The 27,309-nt window shown below is 38.5% G+C and overlaps 1 protein-coding gene across 3 annotated transcripts in view; it reads left to right on the forward strand.

The window, feature by feature from the left end:
• The window catches only part of ATP9B (ATPase phospholipid transporting 9B (putative)), a 314,205-nt gene that overhangs the window by 9,457 nt on the left and 277,439 nt on the right, over positions 1–27,309 (forward strand). For all 3 annotated transcript variants that reach the window (XM_006128867.4, XM_075921103.1, XM_006128868.4), the window contains exon 2: positions 15,792–15,965. In XM_006128867.4, the coding sequence (XP_006128929.1) occupies positions 15,792–15,965 (174 nt within the window). The remainder of the gene's footprint in view (positions 1–15,791; positions 15,966–27,309) is intronic.

Below are 27,309 nucleotides of genomic sequence, written 5' to 3' on the forward strand. Positions count from 1 at the left end.
ATGGTCCAGAAAGAAGTCCAGTATTGATTTGAAGATGTCAGGAGGTGGGGAATCTACTACTTCACTTGTTAAGTTGTTCTATTTGTTTATCACCCAGTGTGAATAAAAATCAATTGGATTTTTTTGATTAAAATACTTCTTGAGGAAAATACCTAGGTAGAGAGAGTTTTAATTAAGATTAGGGATGTAAGTGACTAATTTACTATCGGATAAGCAAAAGCTTATTGGGTAGTTGACACACTAGTCAACTAGTCGCTTCTTCCTCATTGCTGCCTCTTTCACAAAGGGGGAAGGAGTGCAGCGGTGGTCAACTTTGATATGTACTAAAGTCCCTGAATGAGGTGAAAGTCTGTGTTATGTGATGGGTTGGGTCACAGAGATCCCCTTGAGACTGCCACTGGGCTGATCATACCACTGAGCCTGCTTATCTGCCCTTTGGGGCCCACCACCACTCTGTCCTGCTGAGCTATAAGCTCTGGTCTTCTAGCAAAGGCACAGAGTTGGAGTTACAGCCCACAGAAGAGCAACACAGATACTGAGAACAGCTCATCTGTGGGAATGCTAAGTCACAGGAACTTGACAGAAGTCAGGTGCACAGTCCCAGTGGGATCAGAACCTCAGATGAATTAGGGCTGTGAAAGTGTAACTATGTACACGGTTAATCGATGAGCCTGGACCCAGCGGTTAACATTCACAATTACACGCAGGCTCCTGGTATGCATGGGGACCCGGCTTAAAAGCCAGTTCCCCATGTGTACCATCTCTGAAACGTGCACTGCTTTGTTTTCATTGCAGTTGTTACATGTGCTATCTGGATTCAAGCTAGCTTGGGCAGGCTACCATGTGGACAGCTTTTCCTGTGTAGATGTACCCATAGTGTATTCTTCCAGTTAGCAAAAAAAATTATACCAATGTTTGAGAATTAACCTTTCTTTAGGAAAATAGCTAAAAAGTACGATTTCAAAACAAGATTAAAATGAGTAATTTAAATGGAGGTTTACCATTTGGTGGTAGAAATCATTATTAAAATCAGTTAGATAAATCACTCCAGTTTAAATCAATTCTCACCCTACTATACATATTTGCATGGACCTCATCATGAGCTATCCGCACAGTGATTTCATGGTTAAAGGTAGGGAGTTTGGTTTGCTGGGTAAGAAACAGGAAGGACAAAAGATTCCCTGAAACCATCACTATCTTGGATCAGATATTTGTGTTCAATCTGATGATGAATCAGATAAGGATGGACAGGTTTTATTATTACCTTGGTTCACGTCACCTGAAAATAGACTTTACTGTAGTATGCACCATACCAATATGCCACATAGTACACACAGTACTAGACCATATGCATATCCGGTTATTTTCTAGGTAGAGAACCTGATACTGAATTTTGGCTGTCACTCAAATTGTGAGTCATGACCCACAGGTCTCGAACTAAGGTCCACAGCTTCCTGGGGGGTCATGACATTCCAGTCCTCTGCTTGATGGAGTACAAATATCTGCTGGAATCGGGATTGCTTGAAGTCCGGTTTAGGTAGGGCTCAAGGTAGTGTTTTCTGTTTGGTGGGACACCAAAGCTCCTGACTAGCCTATTCTCCCTACTTGGACCTGGAGGCAGAACACAGGTAGTTGTTGGTACAGAAGTGTTCCAGTCTGTTTTGCATTGCTCACTCACTGATACCTGCTCTTGTTTCCTGATCCTGGTCTCTTCGTTGTCTGGCTCAGCCTGATTCCTGAGGTTTTAATTATGATTTACAATCTCTGGCATCTTCTGACCCTGACCTCATGGTTCCCTAGATTGTCCTGATTGCTAGCATCTGACTTGTGGTTTCTGACCTCTGCTTCTGGCCATCTGGTTATGAACACTGAACCCAGACTGGTGTGGAGCATGCACCTCCCTGATCTAGGCTAACTATTAGGCAAAATTCTTTATGTCGCAACCCTGACACTATGGCAATGTGAATATTCATATTTGCTGAGAGCTATGGCATCTTAGAGCTCGGGGAAAACCCATTCACTGAATCTGGTGACCTCAGATTGTTTGCCCCACTGGGGCATAGAAAACACTCCCTGATGATTGTCCCAGTTAGATGGTCATTAGAAGGCCTAATGGAATAGGCAAAATTCCAGGAGATTGTAGAGCTGTCCTTTCATTTAGTTTTTGATTTTCTGGGATCATCTACTAATTCTAAGATCAAATTGCTAATGTTTTAAAACTGACCAAACTTAACCTGTTTGAAATCATCATCTCAAGAAGCCATGATGAGCTTTACCAGTTGTCCTACTAGGGCTTCTCTCTTTTTGTACACACCCTGCTCCCAATTTTCTTATGGTAGTTGCAGCTGTCTAGTGGTCAAAGGAAGTCAAGTTTAGTATTCTCCATTTGACAAGAACAAGGATATCCTGGACAGAAAGGTCTGCATCTCAGCAAATCTGTGCATTGTGGTCTTAGCCTATCAGCTATGATGTTTAGGTACCAGTTACATCCCTGGATGAAGATGGCTATCTTGACTGAGGATCTTCCTGAAGATAAAAGGAAACTAGCAAAAGATTCAGTTGCAGAGGAACAGTTTGTTGCCAAGGAAACTGTATGTCGAAGAACTGCCTTTGATGTGTGTGACTCTGCTGCAAGGGCACTTACAGTTATTGCTGATGTAAAAGACACTTACCTCATGTGATCTGGTCTATCACTCAGAACCATGGCTCATGCAGAGGATCTCCTTTTGAGGGAGATGATTTATTCTTTACTCAAACTGATAATGTCTTTAAGATGCTGCTTTATGTTAAGTTGACAGCCAGAGCATTAGCTGTTTCAACCTAAAAAGAAGAGGGATTTATAGCACCGATTTTAGATACAAGCGACATCTTCTTCACCTTTGTATTTTAGCCAGAGGTATCTTTATCAGCATCAACAATCTTCTTCTCAACAGAGGAGAAAGAGGGTTTTTAGTTTTTAGTTTCAGTCTAAAAATAGACACAATTGTATCTTCTGCTGTGAGCTTTGGACCACAGATTTGACATGAGAGCTGCAAACCAGTCTTCTTCCCACACCTTTGGAGATGAGATGAATTATTTGAACAATAGGAATACTTTCACAACAGACTAGAGGATTCTAGAAATAATGCAAGAGGCTTATTCAATGTGGTTCGACTTCATGCCTCTATCCCAACTCTTGTTCCTTCTCTACTCCTCTCATGAAAGCCTACTAAGAATAGAGGTTTGATCTCTATTGTGAGCAGAGATCATCAAGAGTATACCAGAGACATTCAGAAGAAAAGGATTTTTTTTTGATACTCTCTGAACCCAAAAGAGGGGGGCAGTCTGCAAAATATCCTGTAAGAGCTCAACTCCTTCAACCACAGAGATCGGTTTCTGAATTTCTCTTGGTTCTGTAATTCCATCCCTTTCTACTCAAAATTGGTTTGCACCTTTTGATGTGAAAGATTCATATTTCCACATATCTATCAGACCTTGACATTCTGGGCTTCCAAGTTCTTTCTTGGACATGGTAGAACATCTGAGGAGACAGGATATTTATGTGTACTTTGATTTCAGTGACTTCATAACTGCAGCCTCTGACCATCAGCATGGACTGCACTTGTTCACTTTAAAAAACTGGGACGTGGAATAAATTGGAAGAAATCACACTACCTTCTTAGACAGAGTGCGCCTTTTATTGGCATGATTCTGTATTCTCAAGCAGAAAGAGCCTTTCCTCCACACAAAAGAGTCTTCAAGATTTAGTCTGCCATCCTCAAATTTCAAGAACATCTCTTCCACTTCTGTTCTCTGTAGTGGTTGGCTGGGAGTCAAATTTAGATGTGGTAATTCCCCCAAAAGTGCTCCCATCTATGTGGTGGACATGAAGTCAGAACATCCTGAAGGAAGTGGTGTTCAGTTTGCCTTTGTCCACAACTATCACTTCATATGTGCTCAGCCTGGGATTGGAAATGTACTTCAAATGTCTAATAAATCATGGCCATTGGAATCACTCAGAAAAACTACATATGAATGTATTCAAATGGGGGTAATGCATCTGGCTCTCAATTTTTCTCTTTCACTTGCATGACTAAATAGTTAAAGTGATTACCAATAATGCAACAGTTATATTTGATGTGAGCAAACAGGGAGGGGAGTCATTCCAAACAATGGCAAGGAAGCTGAAGAATATGGGACTATGGCAATATTTACCTTTATAGCAAAACATCTGGCAGATAAACATCATAGCAGGGACTCCTCCCCCCAAAAAGACCTACATGAATGGTCTCTAAACACAGCGATAGAAATTTTGGTGCTCTTGAGTCATTGAGAAGTAGATGTTTTGCAAATTCCTGCCCAAGGTGGTAACTGACTTCCATCTAACCAGTTAATTAGTCTACCAGCGTTCTTTGCAAACTTCATGTGCACTTGGGTTAGTCAAAATGTCATAAGATGCTGAAAGGGCATTAACATTATATTTAAATGGAACTGAAGTCATTAGCCCAGCCAGTGGGAACTACAGGAAGTGGCCAGGAATGGTGGATGGTGAGAGGTCCATGTCTGCGGATAGTTAATAAACAAAATGTCTCCCGGCCCATCAGAAGATTAACTTGATTGGCCACATGTCAAAGGTTGCCAACTCCTGATATACTCATTGATATCAGCAGTGCTAACATGGGGTTGTATGCTCACATTCACTAAAAATTGCTCCTCATTTAGCATCTGGAGCAATGTGAAGTAGGGCAGTGTTCCAGTCATTGTTTAATTAGGACACCATGCCTCACCTTACTCATTTAACAGCACTGCCTCTAACACAGTTCCAAGAGTGTGACTGTGTAGAGCAGGGGTGGGCAATAATTTTTGAAGGAGGCCTCTTTGTGAATCTCAGAAGTGGTTGCAGGCTGACCTGGAAGTGGCAGGGCCTTGGGCAGAAAGGGCAGTGCCAGGAGACTTTGCATGCTCCTCTGCCCAAAGACCCTGATTCGCCTGGGACGAGGAGAGCATATGAAGTATTAGCCCCCCGCCCACACCCTCCCAGGAGCACACAGTGCCTAGAGAGAACCGCTAGCTGTTTTGAATGGCGTGTGCCCTTGGTAGTGGGAGAAGACTTTGCATGCTCCCCGTTCCCAGGTCTCGATTGGCCTGGGGGTGGGGGAGCAGCAGGGTGGTCATGCATTGGATCAAAGGACTTGGCAGGCTGGATCCAGCCCACGGAGGTTGTCTTGCGCACCTCTAGTGTAGAGGCCACTCAAAATAGAAATGAAGGTACTTGTGTGAAAGTAGAGTTCTTTGAAAGCGACTTTACATTCACACTTCTCACTTATCTTCACTTTTTCCTTGGAGTTCTAAATTTAGTTTCAGACCTAAGAAGGTGCTGAAAGGAACTGAGGCATGCTCCTCCTTTTATAGTGTAGCCTTCACAATGTTCAGGGACAGAAAGGTGCAAGAGACCACAATAGATACTGGTACAAACACAGTATATTTTTCAAGCTGTTTTGCTAGTTAATCTCAAAGAGCCTGAACTCTGTAGTGCCCATTTCAAAGAATCCCAGTAACAGGCCATTTTTATGACTGCATCTGTTTCTTATAATGTTAAAAGGAAATATTGGAATTAATTACTAAGTGGGGAAAAAAGTCTGGAATATCTTCACAGACATTTGGTAGGGATCTGCACCTGAAGAATTCGTAAAGGGTATGATTGTAGCATCAATGGACGAATCCTAATTAATATTAGTAAAGGGAGAAGATTTAGTCATTACTCTGCTTGTTCAAAATTATTTTTTCTTCAGTGTATTGGTCAGTTCAGGTTTTTAAATAGCCAAAGGCATGGGGCTTCTACCACTTCTTTGAAAAGAGAACATAGTAGATTACTCCTGGGAGCTAGTTTAGGGAGTATAACGCCCAAGCAAGGATTGCTTATGTTTATAGAAGGTAGAATTGGAACTGGAGTTTGGAGTCTGCATTTGGAATTGATGTTTTAGCTGATGGTGACAAGGGGGTGGGTGTAGGCTATACCTTTAGTTCTGCATGACAGGAACTACCCTACCAGCTTGTATCTTGACGTTTGATCAAGATGGTGCTTTGGTCACCCTACTTCATCTGTGAAATTCTAGTAGCAATTCAATTTACTCAGTCTTATGGGAAGAACATTGTTAAAATTCACTTTAATGGTATTTGCAGTAATAACATGCTATGTTGATTCATATGCAGTAATGGAAAGAGCTGTTACTTTCCATGTTATTGTGCTGGCCAACTAATGTGATAGCTAATGTTATATTATGTAATGAAAAATTCTGTTATGAATTCTTAAGGGAGCAGAATTAAAGTTAATGGGAGAACTTCAACTCTGAATTTCCTGAATATATGAGAATAAAATCTTACTTTTAACAAGGTACTGATGTTTGTATTTAAATGATCAATAAATGTGGAGAAGAGTGGTTGCAGCTTAGTGTAAAAAGGGTGCACGTTGCACAGATTCCTTTTTGCAGTCTCACTTTCCACTCTCCATGGTCCTAGAATCCTAGAAGTCTACACAGCAATGAAACAGTCCAGCAGCCTAAACCCCACAAGCCTAAGTCAGCTGGCAGTGGCAAGCAGCAGGTGTCTAGTTTCTGCAAAGCCATATCTTGTGTGATAAACTTCAGTATCTCAAGTCGGGTTTACTTCACTTCAGCAACGAATACACATAGGATCATTGGCAACCTGAAGTTTGATGAGGAACACCTTGTCTTTAGAATGACAACTTAACTTTAGTTTATTATAATTCAGAAAAGGTGGACATGGGTGGATTGAAATGTCCATGGCAAACCAAGTCTACAGGAACAGGGAGTTTAAATTGATACATATAGATAATTTTCCAGAGCACAAATATTCCATGGATTATACGAGACAATTTTTGTAACTATTGGAATCTAATAGCTTCCTCTTCCATATAATTTTTTGCAAACTGTTGACTTTGATAGTATATAAAATATGCATATAATATTGTTTAAAAAAATTAATGTTGCAAAAACAAGCACTCAAATACCAGACCTAAATTTGCCTGTTGTACTTTAGTTCTGTCCCATGGATGGTGCCTTCTGTTTTTCTTGGCTAGTATTACGTGCAAAGTCTGAGGCATAACTAAGGATAAAGTGTTTCTCTCCTAAGCTTCAATTTAATGGCGTAAACACAGGAGTCCGTTCTCTTCATGCAACCTCCTAACTTACTCATTGTCCATCCTGTGCTTAGAATGAAGCTGGGAGCCTTCAAACGCAAGAGTATGTAATTAGATAAACATCTTCTTAGTGTATGTGCAATGTGACTCAAGTGACATGTAACCAAATTTGGTCCTGTGGTTGGATCCTTAGTTTCCCTGGATGAGGCTGGAATGTATGTATGTATATGCTTAGATTTTGTTTTCATTAAAGAAAAGCTGTCACATGGAATTTGCAGCCTGTCCTATGATACATGTTGTGATGTACAACACAACCTATATCATAGGTTCCCCATCCCTGCTGTAAGTTGCCAAAGAACTCTTTCTAAGCAAGCATATTCATTCTTAAGGTACAGGCATTACAGAGAAAACATTAAAGTAAAAGAACAGACTTATATTCTAATAATACACATGAACCTCTGAACTCTGGGTATCCTTAATCCAAGAACACCTATGGTATGGACACTGGCAGGCAGAGGAGGAGGCTGGTCTGTGCACTGCCGCACCCCTCCTCCAGCTGGGGGAACAGTAGTGTAGCAAAATGCTTCCCCTGTGGCTTTTCCCCATTATTCCCATATCAGTGAGGGGTGGTGCCTGGGAATAGCGGAGAGTGTGGAGCCACCTATGCTCCCATCACTGGGATGCTATGTAAGCACTTCATGACCAGACCTTTCAGCACCTTCCCTGGCCTGGAAATTCTTTGATCAAGTGTACCTTGTTTCCCAGTGTTGCTTTATTAAAGAGGTTCAAGTGTATTGCCAGAGGTCAGCTCCCAGTTTCAAAATTGCTTAATTGGCCAAGCCACAGCCAACCTTCATACTCCACTGTGGGGTTTTTCAGTGATTACTGTAGCAACTGTTTTGTTTTAGGACAAGTATACTGATGAATCATGAGTCACTTATCTAATTTAGGTATTTTTGATCTGTATTCATGTAACAGGTAATCAACAAACAAAAAGTTCCTTCTCCTTTTAAAGTTTCACAGACTGAATTCTTGCACATCCAAAGCAGCTGATATTTACATACTTTTCTCCCTAGAGACTTCCTGGGAAACCCACTAACTTTAAAAAGCGTACATTGTTTCAAAAAATCCTTTGATGCTCATGACATTTCCCAGGGTTTAATATTAGTCAGGTCTCTTCCAAGATGTTACCATACCACAATAATACAAAGCACTGGCATTTTTTAAATAAAATGATCTCCAGAAATAATTGAATTAAGTTAACCCGTACTGAATTTTAATAGGGATTGTGCAGAATATTGCCATATCTATTACACTGACAATATTTACCTGACCAAGTAAATTCTTCACTCTTAAGTTACTAAATAGCTTTTCAAGTTTTGGTTTTTGTTTTTTTTATAGAAACAAATCCTGAAATCCCCAAAATATCGTTGAGAACAAACATTTCCCGTGTAAACTTCCATTTTGACCATTCTTCACCAAAAAACAGAATTTTTGACCAGCTGTAATAAAAACCTGTAAAAATTATACAATAACTTTTTCTGTATGTTAAAATGTCACTTCTGCTTTCAGACTTCGTAGTGTTAGCAACAGATGCATGCTTTTTTATCTTGTTCTTTGAGCCTGGAGGGAACAAGAGATGTTGGAGAGGTAGTATGTGCATCTATAGGTGCGTTTGATGGATGAGCTGCAGCAGTTTTTTATTTGCTCCATAAATGCAGCATTAATGGACAAGATTCCTTTGCAGCACATTTCTGTTCAGCCAAAATGTTACTGCAGTGTAAGGATGGGGATATGAAAATAGGAATCAGGGAGATCTTGGGCCTTTTAGAGATTCAGCAGCGCCTTTGAAATAAATTATTAAACTGATTGCTCCTGACCTATACCAAAATGAAATCCTCTAACAATATAGGGTTTTGGTGAGCACACAGTTTATTCTTTGGCTATAGATCCTCAGAGAAATGCTTCTTACCTCTACTTTCCCATGAAATATGACTGCCTAAAGGTGATTTTTGACCCATGTACAGAACAGTCATTAGACTTTGAACTAAGGGAATTTACTCTAAATTCATCAGGGAAATGCTACCGTCTTTTACTGTACTTTTGTGAGTGGGTTATTTTTGCCTTTCTCCTCTTTCAAATTGAGTTGATGCTATCCCCGAACAAATTATGAACGTCTGATTGTCTACAGAAAGCTGCTACTTTCTTCCTTGAGTTAGAACCCATAGCAGTTTGGAGGAAAGGGTAGAATTTACCAAAGGGATACAAGGCCTGTTTCTTCCCTCGTTATATTTAACTGCATTTTGCTTCATATAATTTTTCTTTGAATCAGTTATATAAAATAAAAGAACTGTGGATTTTATGATGTAGATATGATTCCAACAGTAGTCTGTAATATACAATTGAAACTTAATGTTCTCACTAAAAACAATAATTTGCTTAAAAATAGTATAAGACATCAAAGTTGGAAGGATCTATAGATGTTGGTGATGCAGAGAAACAGGTGTAATTTTTATAGCAGATGTTTGTATCAAAAGTTAATTTAAAAGCATTTATTGCACAGTTTCCTTTCACCTAAATCTATTTAAATGATATGCCTTCCGGTATTAAGGTTTTGTTGAAAGTTGTTTAATATTAATGTTCTTTTTTCCTCAGGAAGCCATATTTTTGTCAAGATACTCTTCTATATCTGATTTAGTAGCTTCTCTACTGTGAGTTTTGATGTCTTACATTCTGGCTTCTTTGTTCAGTGGTTCCCTATTTTATTAAAAGTTTCTGGGATTATACTTAATTGGTTTGTCACTCAAGAAGAATCAGAGCTTCAGGCAATTAAATGTGCAAGAAGCTTAGGTAACAAAGACACAGATTTTTGTCCTTATGTTGGATATAAAAAATCCATTATTCATCATTGTATTGTTTTTAAATACTGAAGTAAAATTTTCCAACACAATAGGAAAATTGCTTTCGAAATGGAATAAATTACTTGCCAGTTCAAAGGCAGCATTTTGAAATCAAGTTTACTAAACATTATGCTTATATTCATTATATTCACTCTGCAGTAAAACTGAATATTTAAAAGTGCAAAACTGATGGATACTGATTTTTTTTTTAAAGAAAATATTTACTTGCAATATCATGGTATAGTACTTTTTAATAAAACAGTAATTATGATTAATACAGCACTTTTTCCCGTAAATATTACCACATTCACAAAAGCATCTTTCAGTTCTAGTTATGCACATGCATGTTTTTCTTATTCTGCCAAGATTGGGATCTGACCCAATAGTTCTCTTCAGTTAATTCTTTCATAAGATATTTTGTCACTGAAGGAGAAATTGAAGAAAATATATAATAGTGTTGTCAGATAAACATTTTGGTTTTCAAAAAATAAGTAAGGAAACCTGTAAAATACCCATACAAAGAATATTTTAGGATGTATCCTGGCTTAGATTAACCTTTGTACTTCATTTTTTTATGATATAAACCTATTTGAAAATGGCTGACTGCAATGGTTATTTGTAGCATTGTTTGCAATCTCCAGTCCCAGGATATTAGAGAGATAGGATGGGTGAGATTATATTTTTAATGGACCAACTTTTGTTACTGAGAGACAGAGAGAACGTTCAAACTTACTTAGAGCTCTTTAGGTATGGGAAAGGTACTCCAAGTGTCATAGCTAAATATAAGGTAGAACAGATTATTTACCAAATGCAGCACATATTTCAAGGTACCATTTAAGGTGAAATGTCATGTTAACACTCCTCCAGGGAAAGGCAATTGGAGGGGTTGCTGATGGACTATAGATTGTAGTATAAGACATAAATCCAGTGGGTCTGTTCATTTCATGATTTTTAGTGACTAGCACAGTTATTAATTTAAATAATCTTTTGAAAGTTGTGAAGGTTTCCTTTTGAAGATGAGGACTGACAAGTCAGTATGGTGTGATCATGTTATGGAAAGTTTTCATCCATTGGTGAAGAGTGCCCCTGAGTGACTCCAGCTTCCACATTTGAGGTCTATCTTTTGCTGCTTTGCATTTCTCTTAATCTGCTGGTTTTGGCTTCATCTTCAAACTGGCACATTATAGCTATAAATTCATATATACATTATCTGGAGCAATTTCCCAGTTCACTTCCATAGTCACTCTTTTGATCCTAAGAACATAAGAATGGGCATGGTTGGCCATCTAGCCATGGATTACTCTATTATCTGGTAGTGACCAGTGCCAGGTGCTTCAGAATAAAGCAATTTTTGAGTGATGATCCTCTATTATTTACTCCCATCTTCTGGAAATCAGGGGTTTGGGACACTGAAGAGCATTGGGATTGCATTCCTGACCATATTGATTAATAGCAATTTGTGAACCATTAATTTATCTTATTCTTTTCTAAATCCAGTTATAGCTTTGATTTTCACAACATCCCCTGGAAACATGAGCTAGAAGTGTACTATGCATTATATGACGAAGTAATTCCTTTATTTTTAATTTTTAAACCTTCTACCTATTAATTGTATCAGGAACCCCTCATTCTTGTATTATGTGAAGGGCAAATAACACTTCTGTACTCAGCTTCTCTGCAATATTTGTGATTTTTATAGATCCCTGTCATATCCCCCGTGTCTCTTTTCTAAGAACAGTCTCGGTCTTTTTTAGGGATGATTGCTGGATGCCCATGTCATAGCCACCTCCTCCTCTTAAGCAGTTAAGATTTGACTCTGGTATCGAGTATTGAGAATATTTGCAAGAAAGTGAGCTGGAGATAATGCTCGTACTTTAACTCTGTCATTGCATATTTTCTTTTTAAGATCTCATTCAGTTCCTTCCAAATTTCAACAGCATCAGCAATAAAACAACTATTTCCTTGGATTTTGTTCAAAGCTACAGAAATTGTTTTTAAAGGTACTCAGCCTGTGTCAACATTTCTCTTTTAGCCCAATATTGAAAACTTTGGCTGTGATAGTGTCATCTATTCTTTCACGATTTTGTTCATAAACTATCATCAGATTAAGTCAATTCTTCATATAGTGCTCAAAATAATCATTTTTTGAGGAGTAACATTAATTCAAACCAAGAGGTTTGGTTTGAATCAGCTGTTGAGCGGAATAACTTGCGGGCCAGATTATGCTAATGTAGCGCGGGATATTTAAATCTACGCTTCAGTAGCAATTTCTATCGGCTACATTTGCATCCCTAGCTCAAACTAGGGAGCAAGTGTAGACATACCTCTACTGAATTCATTCACATGTCTTGTGGATGAGTTAGCTTGGTTCCTACCACTTTTTTCAGAGCAGCCTGGTGCAAAGTGGTTGTTATGGAAGTATTTTGCAATTTTAACAAAATTAGCCTTTATTTCTGGAACACTGGAGTCTTTGGCTAGGAGGTGAATCAAATGAGCACTAAAACTCTGTTATTAGCGTGGGACTCTCTCTTCTAATTTTTTTCTCTTCTTGGGTACATTTACAGCATTGCCTGTGGCCAAACTGTACTAGACATTTGAATTTTTTTCCCACAGTTATAACTTCTCTTTGTAAGTATTCTGCTCCATGTGCATTTTCAGTCTATCAATTTTTTCTGTAAGGAAGATATTTCCTTCATCTGTTGTCAAACCAACAAATTTAACAAGATCATTGTGGACATTGTTCCACCAATCAAGACTCAGGTTAACAATTTTATCCTCTAGACTTTTTGCATGCTGCTCAATTTCTCTTTCATATATTTTATCCACAATTGGCCTGCAGCATTTTCTCTGTTGGGTGGACTGTATCCTGGTCTTAAATGACTGAACAATGTTAATGAAGTATGGATTCCTCAATCATATGGAAAGGAGAGTTTGTTGCACAAACAAACCAGACAATTTTTTTCATCAATTATTTCTTTTTGTAACCTGCTGGTTCTTATCACAAACTTATCTATGGCTGTTTCTGGATGATGGAGACTTTTTCTTTGGTACAGGTTAGGGAAGTTAATGAGTAGTTGACTGGAGTATTGAATACTTGCTCAGCCCCTTCCTCCACCTCTGAGAGGCAGCAGGGGAGGGGGAATCAGAAGCTGGTGCTGGGGGGAGCCAGCTTAAAATAACAGTCTTTTACAGATCATTTTTTAAAAACATGACTTTGCTATATACTTTACTATGTGCTATGTAAGAAAAAGGGAATGTGAGGGGGGAAATGGTATGTCTGCATATTACAATTAGAATGTTGTAGAAGCATATTTTAGACATTGTTCCTTCTATTGTATCTTAACTGTGAAATACTGTATTCTTTGTGGCTTGTTGCTTTTTTAAACTGCATATTAGATTTAAATGTTCTGTGCTGTCTGTTGAGTTCATTTATTAGGTGGTGGTGGAAAACCAAAACCAAAAGTAGCGTGCTAAAGTCTGAAAGTTTGTTTCTCTGTCTCCATTTTAACTTTAGTTCTGTACTCCCCTCACAGTAGAAATATTCACTGATGGGTTAATGTGAAGATAGGTGACGTTAAACTGTGTTACAGTTCTTGTAGAAATCCCGTTAGGACATGTCTGAACAGCAGGGCTAATGCTGAAATAAGCTATGCAACGTGAGCTATGTCAATTGCATAGCTTACGTCAAAATAGTTTATTTCTGCTTTGGTACTCTCTACTCAGCAGAAAGTCCAAGGTAAATCACTCTTCCTCCAACTTCCCTTACTGTTTATAAAATGAGGGTTGCTGGAGTTGGAGTAAGAAGTCCTCCAGCTTTGACATTATGTCAAAATAACTGCTTGCTGTGTAGTCGCGGACTATGTTATTTCGGAATAACACCAGTTATTCCAAAATAATGCTACTGTGTAGACATAGTGCACATTTATATCTACTTAATCTTAATTTTATTAGAAAAAATGTGCAGATATCTGATCACTAGTAACTCAATTAAGCAGAAACGAGGTAATTTTGACTCTCCAGACTCAATATTGAATCACAGTGGTGAATAGTTATTTATACTTCTAAGTCCAGTAGCTCAGGACTACCCAATAATATGAGTTAACTTTTGTCAGTGAAATCAGTGTATGGTGCCAAATAGCATATTTTACAAATGTAGCTTTTTTGACTTCTTCATATGCTAAAGCAGTTGTCAGTAATTTTGCCTCATAGTTTATAAGCACGCCTTCATTCAGTTTCTATTAGCTGTTACATCATGGAACCTGTTACTTTGAAATTACAGTATCTTTTGATTCTATGCTGTGTACTTGACAACATACATGTTGAAGGCTGACATTATTGTTTATGTGGATTACTTGTCTGAGTATTTAAGAAAATTATCTAATTATTTGAGTACTACAATTTATAAAGTCAGTTTTTTTGTAAAAGAAGAGATTAGATGAGGCAAAATTTTGAGTGTATTCCTTGAAACAACACAATTTAGGATTTGTTAGCCACACTCTTTTTCTTCATATTTTCACAGCAATGAAAAGGCAGGTGAAAGTGGAACAACATCTTCGAAATAATATACATATTTCTGGCTATCTGGTTACAAAAGTCAATATTCTGCTTTAGTATAACTTTTTTGTGTCATTCAGTGCCTGTTGAAAAGGGCCATAATCTGCCTAATGTACTTTTGTGATAGATGGCATAGGAGTATCTATTGTGATTTTTAAATCTTGAAGACTTGAAATAAGATGTGTATTTACTATAGGTAATGATACTGAATTGATATGGTATGTAGAAATTATGGGCCAGAGCCAAAGATTGCAGCAATGAATATATAAGATGCATGCTAATGAAGTGTTTTTAACTTGTATTTGAAAGAGTGGAAAGGGGTGTATCAAGAAAGCAGATGAAATGAGAAAGGAGGGGGCATACCTTATCTGATACTCTATATTGACATGTAACTGAATGCTGCTATTTGTATCTCCTCTGAATTTTACCTGCTAACCTGATGCTATTGACTGAATTTTTGAACATAAATTACATAATGTAGCACACTTTTAAATTGGCCTTTGAAAGTATGAAGTTGATTGTCTGAAGTATTACACTTTTTTATTTATGTATCTCTGCATACGTATACCGTGTTTAAACATTCTGCCTACAACTGTTTGCTGTTGGTTGCTGATCAATGGGAGATATTTGTTACAAAGTAGATAATGTAACTCAAACCAAAAGAGGGCTTAATTTTGATTTGAGAGAGAGTGCTGAACATAGATGTGTCGTGCTAAGATGGAAATGTATTTTTATAGAACTCCCAATGTAGTGAAATCTGAAACATGCCCCTTGGATTTCAGATCAATCATTAGAATTTCACTGATAGGCAATACACCGTTGTTATATAGGTTGAACCTCTCTAGTCCTGGCAACCACAGGATGAGACTGGTTCTGAACCAGAGAATTTGCCAAACCATGGGAGGTCAATATTGTGTAGCAGCATAACCAACAGTTCCATGCTTATTGGGCTCTTAGAGGACATTTGGGGTAAATTAGAGCTAAATAACAGCGCAGAATACTGAGAGCCAGGACTGGTGGCTGTAAACAAACTTTATGGGACTGTGGAAAACTTGTCTACACCCATGATAAGTGGACATCTAGCTAACTAAAATGATGCTGGACCATGGATGTTGCCAGACCAGAATGTGCCAGACTAGAGAGGTTCAACCTGTACCTTCTATATTTGTTTAATGCTCTTGTTTATTTAATTTTAACAGGTACCAAGTGGAAGATGAGTCCTCCCATTTGGATGAAATGCCATTAATGATGTCAGAAGAAGGCTTTGAAAATGATGAAAGTGATTACCATACTTTACCAAGAGCCAGAATTTCTCAGAGAAGGAGAGGCTTAGAGTGGTTTATCTGTGGTGGATGGAAATTCCTTTGTGCCAGGTTTGTTGCACGCTACTACTTGTTGTTTTTTGTTGTATAATAGAATACATTAAATCTGTTTTATGCGAATGTCTAACATATAATATGAATATTATATTGTTTGTGCATATGTATTGGCACCTAATTGATACAGTGATTATATTAATGTGATAAATTACATCTATTGTACACCTTTGACCACTTCATCTGTTTTTATGTCAATCCATTACTGCCACCCTGGAAATTAATATAACATTTAAAACGGCTACTGCTGTGAACCTTCATTTTGTTCTTAAATCAACTTGCCAGGGAAAAAATGTAATGCTTTCCTCTAAACAAGATTAACTTCCACACTAACACCTCTCAGGGGCAGTATTCAGTGCTGGTCCTCAATTCCAGTTAAAACTCTACCAGGGGAGAAGATGATAATATTTTCATCGATGTCTCTGAGAGTGTTAATACTCATTTATTAACAGTGAGTAATACCTAATATTTGACTGATGTTGGTGAAAAGAGAAAGTAACCCATGGATCATAAGCTAACATTTCAAATAATTCATGTCCCTGTAGTAAAGAGGGTAGAATTAGCTCTTGTTACTTTGCTGTTATTTATAAATGTCTGATGCTGAATTCTCATGGTTTTCTGTCAGTAAATTACAGCATTATATTTATTCTGTACTATTACTTTGTTTTTGGTAAAACCCTTTTTCCCTGTGTGCAGTTTGCTATGTGAGGCAGATTCCCGTGTCTGTATGGTGACCTCATGAAGGCTCTGTATGGGTAATTCTTCAGACAGAATTGTAGCTATAAGAGCTAATTTCTAATGATGCTTTTGAACCATGCTAAATTTCCACTCACATTATCAAGATGAATAAAGTTTACATTCTAACTTTCTCTTATTTTAGCTACTGCTGGGTAGTGGGCAGTCTTGGAGTTGGACGCAGAGAGAAGACTGGATAACTGGGTTGGGAAAGAGAGCCTGCTGCAGGCAAGGGGCCAGCACTGACTGTGATATGACTGTCAAATAGTTTGTGCAAATTGGTTAAAATAAGACTGTAAAAAGAACTGAACTCTGGTTGGAGGATTTGTAGGCCAGGTCATGAGAGTATCTTTGGCACTAGTTATAAGGAGACCTTACTTTGTAAAAGCACATTGTGCTGACCTTTGAAGTCTGAGTGAGTTGGTTTATTCTTTGTGACCTTCTTAAAGAAATTGTGGCTATAATATTTGTATTTCTTAGTATTGGTAGCCCTAACAAAGAGATCCTTGTTTACATCTTCAGAATTTGAATATTTATGGGAACTCACTGAGTGTTAGCACCTGGAATAATACCTAGTGCTTAAGAGTGCATACAAGCAATTGCCTCTGAGTAAGTGGTAAACCGGCAAACTACTAGATACCAAAAAACCCTTTAAAAAACAATGAATAGTTCTGCAGCACCTTAGAGACTAACAAAAAATGCAGATGGTATCATGAGCTTTCATGGGCACAACCCGCTTCTTTAGACAACTGGACTAAGGGGTCCAGGATATAAATAAATAGCAGAAAAAGAGAGGGGTTGGGGACAGAAAGAGAAGGAAAAAAATAGGGAAAAAATATTGTCAATTAGAGTGTCTGTGGTAAATGAGGCTGATAGAGTGGGCTATAAGTATCTGGTGCTTAGCTTTTCATGTCATTAGGGTGAGGAATGTAGCGACTTATCCAAGGTCAGGGCTTTGTTCAAACCTTGATGACATAAAAAGCTAAGCACTAGGTACTTGTCTCTCTCTCTCTCTCTCTCTCTCTCTCTCTCTCTCTGTCTCTCTCTCTGTCTCTCTCTCTCTCTCTCTCTCTCTGACATCAACTTCTTCAAGATAGGCCCTACAAAGAAAACAACAGAACTCTACTTGTCATCACCTACAACCCCCAATTTAAACCCCTCTAGTGCATTATCAACCGTCGACAACCTAGCCTGGAAAATGACCCCTCACTCTCTCGCAGGCCTTGGGAGACAGACCAATCCTTACCTTTAATCACCTAACCTCAAACAAATTATTTCCATCAATCTCACAACACACCTCCATCATACTCATCCAGGAACCTGCCCCTGCAATCAATTCCAGTGCCAACTCTATCCACACATCTATGCAAGTGACATCGTCACAGGACCTAACCACATAAACCACCACATCAAAGGCTCATATAATTGCACATCCACCAATGTGATCTGTGCCAGCAATGCCCCTTTGCCATTTATATTGGCCAAACTGGACAGTCTCTATGATGGATTAATGGACACAAATCAGGTATTCAGAAAGGTAAAGCACAGAAACCTGTTGGGGGACATTTTCACTTGCCCATGCACTCATTAATGGATCTCAAAGTTTCCATATTGTTACAAGCCAATTAAAAAAAACAACAAACAGCTTGAAAGTGAATCTGCAGAACTTAATTTCATTTACAACGTTGACACCTAAAATAGAGGTTTAAAAAAGACCTTAACTGGATTACCCACTACATTCCACATCCTAATTACATAAAAAGCCAAACGCCTTAGAACCCACTCTAATTCACTATTCTTTTCCCACTTTTTTCTTCTTTCTTTTTCCTCCCCATCCCCTCTCTTTCTCTTCTTATTTGTCCCCTGGACACATTAAACTCCATTCATCTGAAGAAGTGGGATATGCCCACGAGAGCTCAGATGCTATCTACAATTTTGGTTAGTCTATAAGGTGCTGCAGGACTATTCTTAGTTTAAGTTCTTACTATGTATGTGTATAATGCATAGCACAATGGGGCACTGATTTCATTTGGGTACTCTAGTGAGAGCATCTGCCACAGGGACCAAAACTGCTTACATAATTGTGAATTTGTGAGATCTAGCAATTCTGTAAAATTGTCACATAAGTTTGAGGTGGGTATAGGGAGCCCCAGTCAGAAGAAAGACCAAAACATTTATTTAAAAAAAAATCTCTGAATTTGGGGGCTTCACCTCATGAATTTTGAACTTCTTAACATTTAAACATTTTTGTATGTGAAAATGGTTGTCTTACTTGAAAGCGAGCAAAACCAATTCAGCCAAACTTTCAGAAAAATTACCATTCTAGCAAAGAACAAATGTGGAAGGTTTGACAAAGTTAAATGAACACAAACAAGTCGATGTGCTTTGTAAATCCTTGGGCAACCTTTAACTACAGTATAGGTGTTGCTAAGAGCTCTCTGGCCATAATAAAATACTGTACTTTTTTAGGACATTTGCCTCTTGTGAAGATGAATTTTTGCCATTCCCACTTGCAACACAATGCATTATTTATATAAGCTTTTTCCTGTAGACTGTAATGTAACAAACATAACTTTTGTATTCTATAAGTTGCTTATTTCTTTTTTCATAATGATGTTAAAAAGAAAACAGTGATATAGCAGCTGTTTTGTGCATGTAATCTCTTCCCCCTTAACTTAAAAATTCTCTTCAAGCTTGTGAAATTATAATGCACATAAATCAATACTCTTGAGTTCTTTGGGCTAGATTGATTTCTTTCTCATGAGATTTACATTCCACTTGTTATCAAAAAACACTTTGTCCCTATGAAAATGGTGCTATTGAATGGTATTTCCATATGAAGTGAAGGGGATATCAAATGCTCGGATTAATTTGGGCTCTAAGATGGCCTGTACACTTTCAATTAATCTGCAACGCATTTGTTATGCAGAAGCATGGGAAAATGCTGATCTTTTAAGAATGACATGACGACTGTGTTGCTTTTGGCCTGACTACTGAAGCTACCTGTAGAGTACAATAATTACAGTATGTTTTCTTTGGAGAAGTAGTTTCTGCTACTTAGAACCTAATAAGAAATAGGTAACCTTTGCAAACTCTGCAGCGCTCTTATGTTATCTTTCTATTTTGATAAAAGTGCTGTTTTGAAAAAGCTACTGACAGTTAAGCTTGTATAATGCAAAGAAAAGAAACTTGTTGCATTAGGGATATAGAGTTGGATTTTAGTTTTTGACAGAAGGACATTTAATACGTGAAATAGAAGAAAGCCTTTTTAACAATTATTACTATTTTTAAATATAACATTTAGTGAATGCAGTGGGGAATTGTTTTATTTGTTCAGACAAAGCAGTATAATCTTATGAATTGGGTTTAAAAAATATTTAGTTAATGGACATATGCCACGAGACAGGAGTTTCATTTAGATATGTTTCTCGTAGTTTTTGTATTGCTACAACTGGGTTTGTACACTCGTATCTTTCTTTTTTTTTTAATGTTTGCCTAATTTTGTTGTTAAAATTTGTAGCCAGATGGTAAAACTCATAGCTAAGCCCTAGCCTAAAGAAAAGATTTCTGGTCTCTCTATAATGAGTTTATATCATGTAACATTTTTTTATTTAAAATTTTTGTTTTATATTTGGTCTCTCCTGAAGGCTGAAGTCTTTCAGTTTTTCAATCCTGGGAGTATGTTGGTATTTAGTATTTTAAGTCTTTACAGAAATCAAATAAACGAAAATACCAATATCAGGAACATCAGTACTATCAGTCTTTAAGTAAAGATCTTCATTGTAATCAATCAGGAATTTTGCCTAACAATAAATGGTATGATATTATCTGCAGATTATAAATAATCAAATACATTATTATTGGAAAATGACTTGACACAGTTGTGTCTGAATCCTTGATGAGATCTACTGCACAAAATTGATGATATAGGATGTTAATTTTAGCACTTAAATACAACATTTTTTCAGTGTTTGAATATTGTCAGGTTTTGACATACAGTAAATTTCTTCAAAGTTTTGATGGGCTCTGACATGCATAGAAATCTGAGTTTATGTACTCTTCAACTACTCTGCACTCATGATGGCAAGATGGACATCTTATAGTCTACACATGAACTGACAGAGATTCCTGCTGTGATTATAAATTGCACAGGGACTGATGATTTTTAGTCCCAAAGTAGTAAAACTCATTTGTTCCAGAAACATTTCAAAATGAAACTGGCAAAATCCATAATTATTTCCATCTGCTGAGACTTCCTTGCATCTGAAGGCTTAAAGCATGCTTATCTCTATGTGCCAATCAATACTTGTTATCAAAGGTATCTCAGTTGTTTCCCAGTCACAAACTTCATTCCTGTGTCTGTACTTTACAGCATTTACCAAGCTGATGGTCATTATGGTGACTGCCCTCAGCTATACTTTTTCCTATCATACAATACAGATAAATAGTTCGAGAGTTTTCTCCTGGTCAAATGCTCTGTAGCAAGACAAGGCATAATTCAGTTGCTTCATACTGATCATAGCAAAAAGCCTTTAAAATCTGAAGAAATTATACATATAGAATTGAGGTTGAACACCATATTAGGTATAGTGATTTTTATAGACTAACTTTGAAAATTGATTAATATAATACAAACTTGAGGGCCAGTTGAAAAACTCAATATTTTCATCTACTAATTTTAGAGGCTTATCTGGTCATCTTTCCGTGCACAAAATTACTGTTTGTCATAAAGTGTTCTCTTGGAATATAACAAAGCAAATTTCATATCCTGTAATTCTGGCAGTGATCCCTCAAGGTCAAGGATGATCTTTTGCATGTTTTATTTTTTATGGGTCCTTTGGTGACTGAGGAGTTTTTCTGTGGTCAGTGTAAGGTTACTTTCCTCAAAAGTCTTTGACAGCTTTTCCTATCTTTGGGTTAGTGTCTCTCAGTATGTATGTCAATGCCACGCCTCTTGATGTTTATCTTGACGGTGCCTTTAAAGTCTTTCTTTTGGTCTTCCTGTTTCTTGTCTCCTTTAGCGAGTTGGGAATACAGCATTTGTTTTGATAAGCATACATCAGGCATGCACACGCAGTTTCTGTACCACTTCAGCTTGTACAGGATAATCAGAGCCTCAACACTGAAGATGTTGGCCTTTGTGAGGACACTGGCATTATTGCAGAGATCCTACTGGCCACCCCCAACCTCAAACAAATTCTTTCCAGTAACTACGCAACACATCTCCATCATAATCATCTAGGAACCCATCCCTGCAATCACTGGACCCAACCGCATCAGCCACCAAATCAGAGGCTCATTTAACTGCACATCCAGTAATGTGATCTATGCCAGCAATGTCTCACTGCAATGTATAGTGTCCAAACTGGACAGTCTCTATGGGAAAGAGTTAATGGACACAAATCAAATATCTGAAAAGGCAATACACAAAAACCTGTTGGAGAACACTTTAATCTTCCTGGACACTCATTAATGGATCTCCAAGTCACCGTTTTGTTTCAGACCAATTCCACAAGCCAAATACACACAAAGAAGGGTTGGAACTTAACTTAATTCACAAGTTTAATTCTTACGCAGATGGTATGAACCAGGATATTGGCTGGCTCGCAGACTATCTTCCACATCTTAATGACCCAACCAACCAATGGAGGTGCTAATGGTTCTTATCAGCCTCTTGTAATTATTTGAACTATCTACTCACTCTCTCTCTTTTTCTTCTTTTTTGTCTCCTTTTTTTAATCTTCCTTCCTTCTGACCCCCCCCCTCCCCCTCCCTCCCTTATTTATTCTTGGATCTGGGCTTCTAATACTCCTGTCATCTGAAGTGGGTTGTTCCCATGAAAGTTCATGATATCATCTACATGTTTGTTAGTCTTTAAGGTGTTACTAGGCTATTTGTTGTTTTTTAAGTTCACCCAATTTATGTCGAGGATCTTCTGAAGAAGTGCAGGTGCTGGCATTCCAGGGTTTTTCAGATATTTTCTATAGGTTACCTAAGTTCCATAGTCATAAAGGAGAGTTGGGATTACCACATCTTTATACATTAAAAGTTTAGTGTGTGTTCTGATGTCATGATTATTGAACATCTGGTGGAACTGTCTTCCACACAGGTGACACACTGGATTCTGTGATGAATTTTTTACATCTATGTCTGCCGTCAATAAGAGATGGTTTTTGAGATAGGCAAAGTAGTTTACATTTTATACTACTTCTCTCAGCATAGATCTTCCTTGTTGGGTCTGATGATTGACCAGGAGCTATTTGGTGGAGAATTTTGGGTTGCCTATGTTTAAAGCTAGCCTTAGGTTTCTGTAGGCTTCAGAGAAGCAGTTAAGGTCTGTTTCGTAAATCCTCCTTTGACTACAGCACAAGCATCTGTGTAATGGAGTTTGGTTATTATTGACAATGTTATTTTAATTGTGGCATGGAGACGAGAAAGTTTGAAGAAGTTGCTGTCAGTCTGATATTGGATGGTAGACGATCTTGTGTTCTGGCACCCACCCTTTTCTCCATTTTCTTAGCACCTATGAAAACATTAACACAACTTGTTTTATGCCTGTTTGGATGACAAAGTGTTAGAGGTTGAGCCACTGCTCAGGATGGAGGAGTTCTTACAATGATGATAAATTTGTTGGGGCAGCCAACCTTTGACGTGACAGTGGGACTGTGTTATACTTTGATCTTATGCATTTCTTTGCAAAATGTGTTCTGCAAAGAAAATTGGTTCATTTATCCATCCTAACTGTTTCTGGAAAACTATAAGGAACAAATGGATAGTGTTTGATCAGAAAGCAAAACATTTGTCCCTTTCCACTAGCATGGAAATAGTAAATATGGTGGATTTATCATCTTAATCTTTTATCCTTCACTAGTGAAGTCTGCTGAATTTAAATCACGGTAATATACTTACCTATAAACTCATCAGCTGTACAACGTCTTTTTAAATAATTTGGAAATGTGAGGGTGATACACTAATAGCAAATCTTATAAGTCAGTTTTTTGTCAGGTTATTTATATTGTTTTGTTTTTTTAAATAGAAAAATGGATAAAAGGGATGGAAGGGGAAGAAAAGAATGGCTGTGAAGGGAAAGGAGAGACATCTCAGCTACTACCCACTGGAGGTTAATCAAAGATGTCTAAAAATATTAAAGCAAATTTTTTAAAATTTGCTTTAACACAGTGCTGGTACTAACAGTGAATTATATATGCATGCAAAAACAGAAGGCAAGAAAAATAACTGAGCAAGTTACTTCTACTGTAGATAGGGTGACTTTTTCAGATATCTGGTCTTGGCTGTGTTCTACATCTGTGTCGTCTTTACACTGTTGGTGTTGGTTACTCTCTTTTACGCCCTATTCTGTAACTTTGCCTGGACTCAGTTACCAATGTACCTCATTTCTGTACCTTGCACATAAGGCACATTAACTCATCTAAACTAATGCATTTTGCTTTCCCTATTAAAAGTTACTTTTATTTGCCTACTTCTGTCATCCGTTCTCTGCTGTTAATCCCACTAGTTCCATCCAGTTGTTTTTATCTTACTGGTCTGTTTTTGTATCCTTTGTTTTTTTCTTGTTAGTTTGTCTCAGGGAGAGGGATGAATGGCACCTAAAACAAACATTTCCCTTTCAGTATTCTGTTTCACTCTGTTAGTTACACAGACGAAGGCTTTGCAAAGTGGGGTCATGTCGACACTGGCAGATATAAAGTGGTGGCAGTTACAGTGCCACTCTTAGAGCATAGCAGTGACAGCGCTGTTGTGTGTCATCTGCCAGTACAGTAGCGTGACCACACTTGCAGCATTTCCAGCACCTTTCAGAGCAGTGTATTCTGGGCAGTTATCCCACAGAACACCTCTTCCTCTTTTGCCACAGAGATTTGTGATAAAGTTGAGGGGAGACGTGGGGCATCCTGGGTCCTGTCCAAATGCCCCATAGTCCATTGCTTTGCATCCCAGAAACCCCTGCACTTCCATCCACATTCAGTGCCAATGACTTCTGTGCTGCATGCTCTGCTGCCTTAGTGTGTGGAAATGTAACTGCAGCTCTTGATTAAGGATGTTAAGGAGCAGTTATTTCACTAATCGTGTAGTTCGTACACTTTGTATAAGGGGAACTTCTTTCCAGACCTTCAGTGGGAGTAGCTGCTGGAGCTGGTGTGAGCTGGGACTGAGCAGTCCCAGCTTATGCTGGCTCTGGACTGTGGTGGCTCTGCATTTTAAATGTTGTAAGAGCCATTGGGCTCTTACTACATTTAAAATTCAAAGCCGCAGTGAGGAGGGCTCCCAGAGCAGCCTCTGTTCATGGTGGCCGGGGGCTGAGCTCACCCCCATCCTGAGGCACAAGGACATACGAATGAGGGTCCTGCTGGTAGAGAAGTACATGACGATTGCACTGTGTGAACTGGCTACTCCAGACAGATTTCACTCGGTTGCCAATTAATTTTGAGTGGGAAAGTTTACTGTTGGACTCGTGTTATGGAAGTATACAGGGCCCTCAATTGCACATGAAAGACTGTGATTCTGGGCAATGAGCATGAACTTGGTTTGCTCAGGTGGGCTTCCCAAACTATGGTCAGACGATAGATGACATGTGCATTCCAATTCTGGCACTAGACCACCTATCCTCAAAGTATATTAACTACAAGGGGTATTTCTCCATGGTTCTGCAGGTGCTTGTGAATCACTGTGGACATTTCATGGACATTAATGCTGGCATGTCCAGAAAAGTGCATTATGCTCGCAGAACCCTGGCCCATCGTTCATGAGGCTGCAAGCAGGGACTTCCTTCACAGAAAAGAGGATCACTGTGGAGGAAGTGGAAATGTCCATTGTAATCCTTGAAAACCCTGCCTACTTAATGCTTTGGCTCATGAAACCATACACAGGGAGTCTTAACAGCAGCAAGGAGCAATTCAATAATAGGCTAAGCAGGTGCAGAATGATTGTGGAGTGTACTTTTGACCATTTGAAAGTCCACTGGCATTGTTTATATGGGCAGCTGGACCTGGCTGATAACATGCCTATGGTTATCACTGCATGCTGTATCCTCCATAATATTTGCGAAGGGAGGGGTGAAAGTTTCACTCAGGGCTAGACTGCTGAGGTGTAGCACCTTGAAGCCAGTTTGAACAGCTGAGACCAAGGCTATTAGGGAGTACAGTGTGGGACTGTAATGACTGGGATGCCTCAAGGCAGCAATTTGATGCTGGAAGTCAGTAAAACTTGTAGCCATGCATGGGAGTGGAGAGTCTGTGTTGGTAGGTTGGTCTGTGAGCTGCACTTACCATTACCGTGACCTTAGCTGCTTTGGGGTACACTTGCCTGCTTGCTTTTATGTAAAGGAAAAAAGATTTTTTGAAATACACGGATTTCATTTATTAAACGCAGAAAATGGACATACATGAAGCATGAAACATCTGCACTGTTCTCGTTCAGTAGAGTACCATCATCAATGGTAGCATGCTTGGCGATGTTCCCTGTGTGCTGTGCCTTTGTGCAGCCATTCAGGAGAGATTCAAATGTTGCCGAACAGAGCACTCGCAGCTAGGTTTTGTTTTTAATCTGCTGGTGCACATTCTCACAAACATTTATTCTGCACATGAATGAAAAAAATCTGCACAAGAATGGAAAAGATTAGAGGGAATCTATTTTTTGTCCTAAGCAGATGCAATAAATCAAAAGCTGTTGGATTGATTGCCGTAGCGTCGATCTACTGTGTCGTGTAGATAAGGCCAAATCGATAAGGTAATCCCTAGTATTGAGTCTCAGAGCAGAGTGTGTGTGTGTTGTGTGTGTGTGTGTGTGTGTGTGTATTTTATTCATATTCGCGCACGCGAGCGTGTGTGTGTGTGTGTGTGTGTGTGTGTGTGTGTGTAAATAAAAAAAATAAAATGGAATGCTGCCCTGACCTGCCTCGGTTCTTTGCCACAGAGAACATTAGGATCCTTCCTACTTTATTACTTAGCAAATCTTCTCCTTCACAGTGCTTAGTTTAGTCTAACCTTGTTGAGCACCTTTTTAGGAAACAGGACCCCCCCCACCCGGCCTTGAAAGTTGTGTCCCTCCTGCCTTTCGTTTCATCCAGAATGAGATGCTTAAGTGCAATGTTGAATGAAGCCAATAATCCCACCACCAAGGTTAGAAGATCATACCTTGGACCTTCATGCTACCTTTTTTGTGTAGGACCTCACTATCAACAGACTCTTTCCCACTCCTTTTAAATCAGGAGAGAAACCTAACCAGCCTCCTCCCACTCCATTAGCTCATCTGCCCTCTCTGCAGTTCCCTCCAGGGGAAGAACTCACTATTGGGATCAGGGGATAGCAAATGTTGTGGCCTGAAACTAGGTTTTGAATTGGGTTCTACTAACTATAGATTTAAAAAAAAAATTACCACAGTTATTCTCTCTCAGATTTTTTTTATTAGCATGTTTTATAATTATGGAGGTTCTAGCTACGTCCCTGTATGATTGATTGGTACGTGCAGCATACTCTCTGCTGTCACTCCTGCCTTGGCTACTTTTTGTCAGTTGCACAGTATTGCCAGGAATCCAAGACAGGAGCTGAAAGGAGCCCTTAGAACTCAGAGACATTGGGACTCTGGAACT

This window comes from Pelodiscus sinensis, chromosome 2, assembly GCF_049634645.1.
Source record: "Pelodiscus sinensis isolate JC-2024 chromosome 2, ASM4963464v1, whole genome shotgun sequence".
NCBI classification, from domain to species: Eukaryota; Metazoa; Chordata; order Testudines; family Trionychidae; genus Pelodiscus; species Pelodiscus sinensis.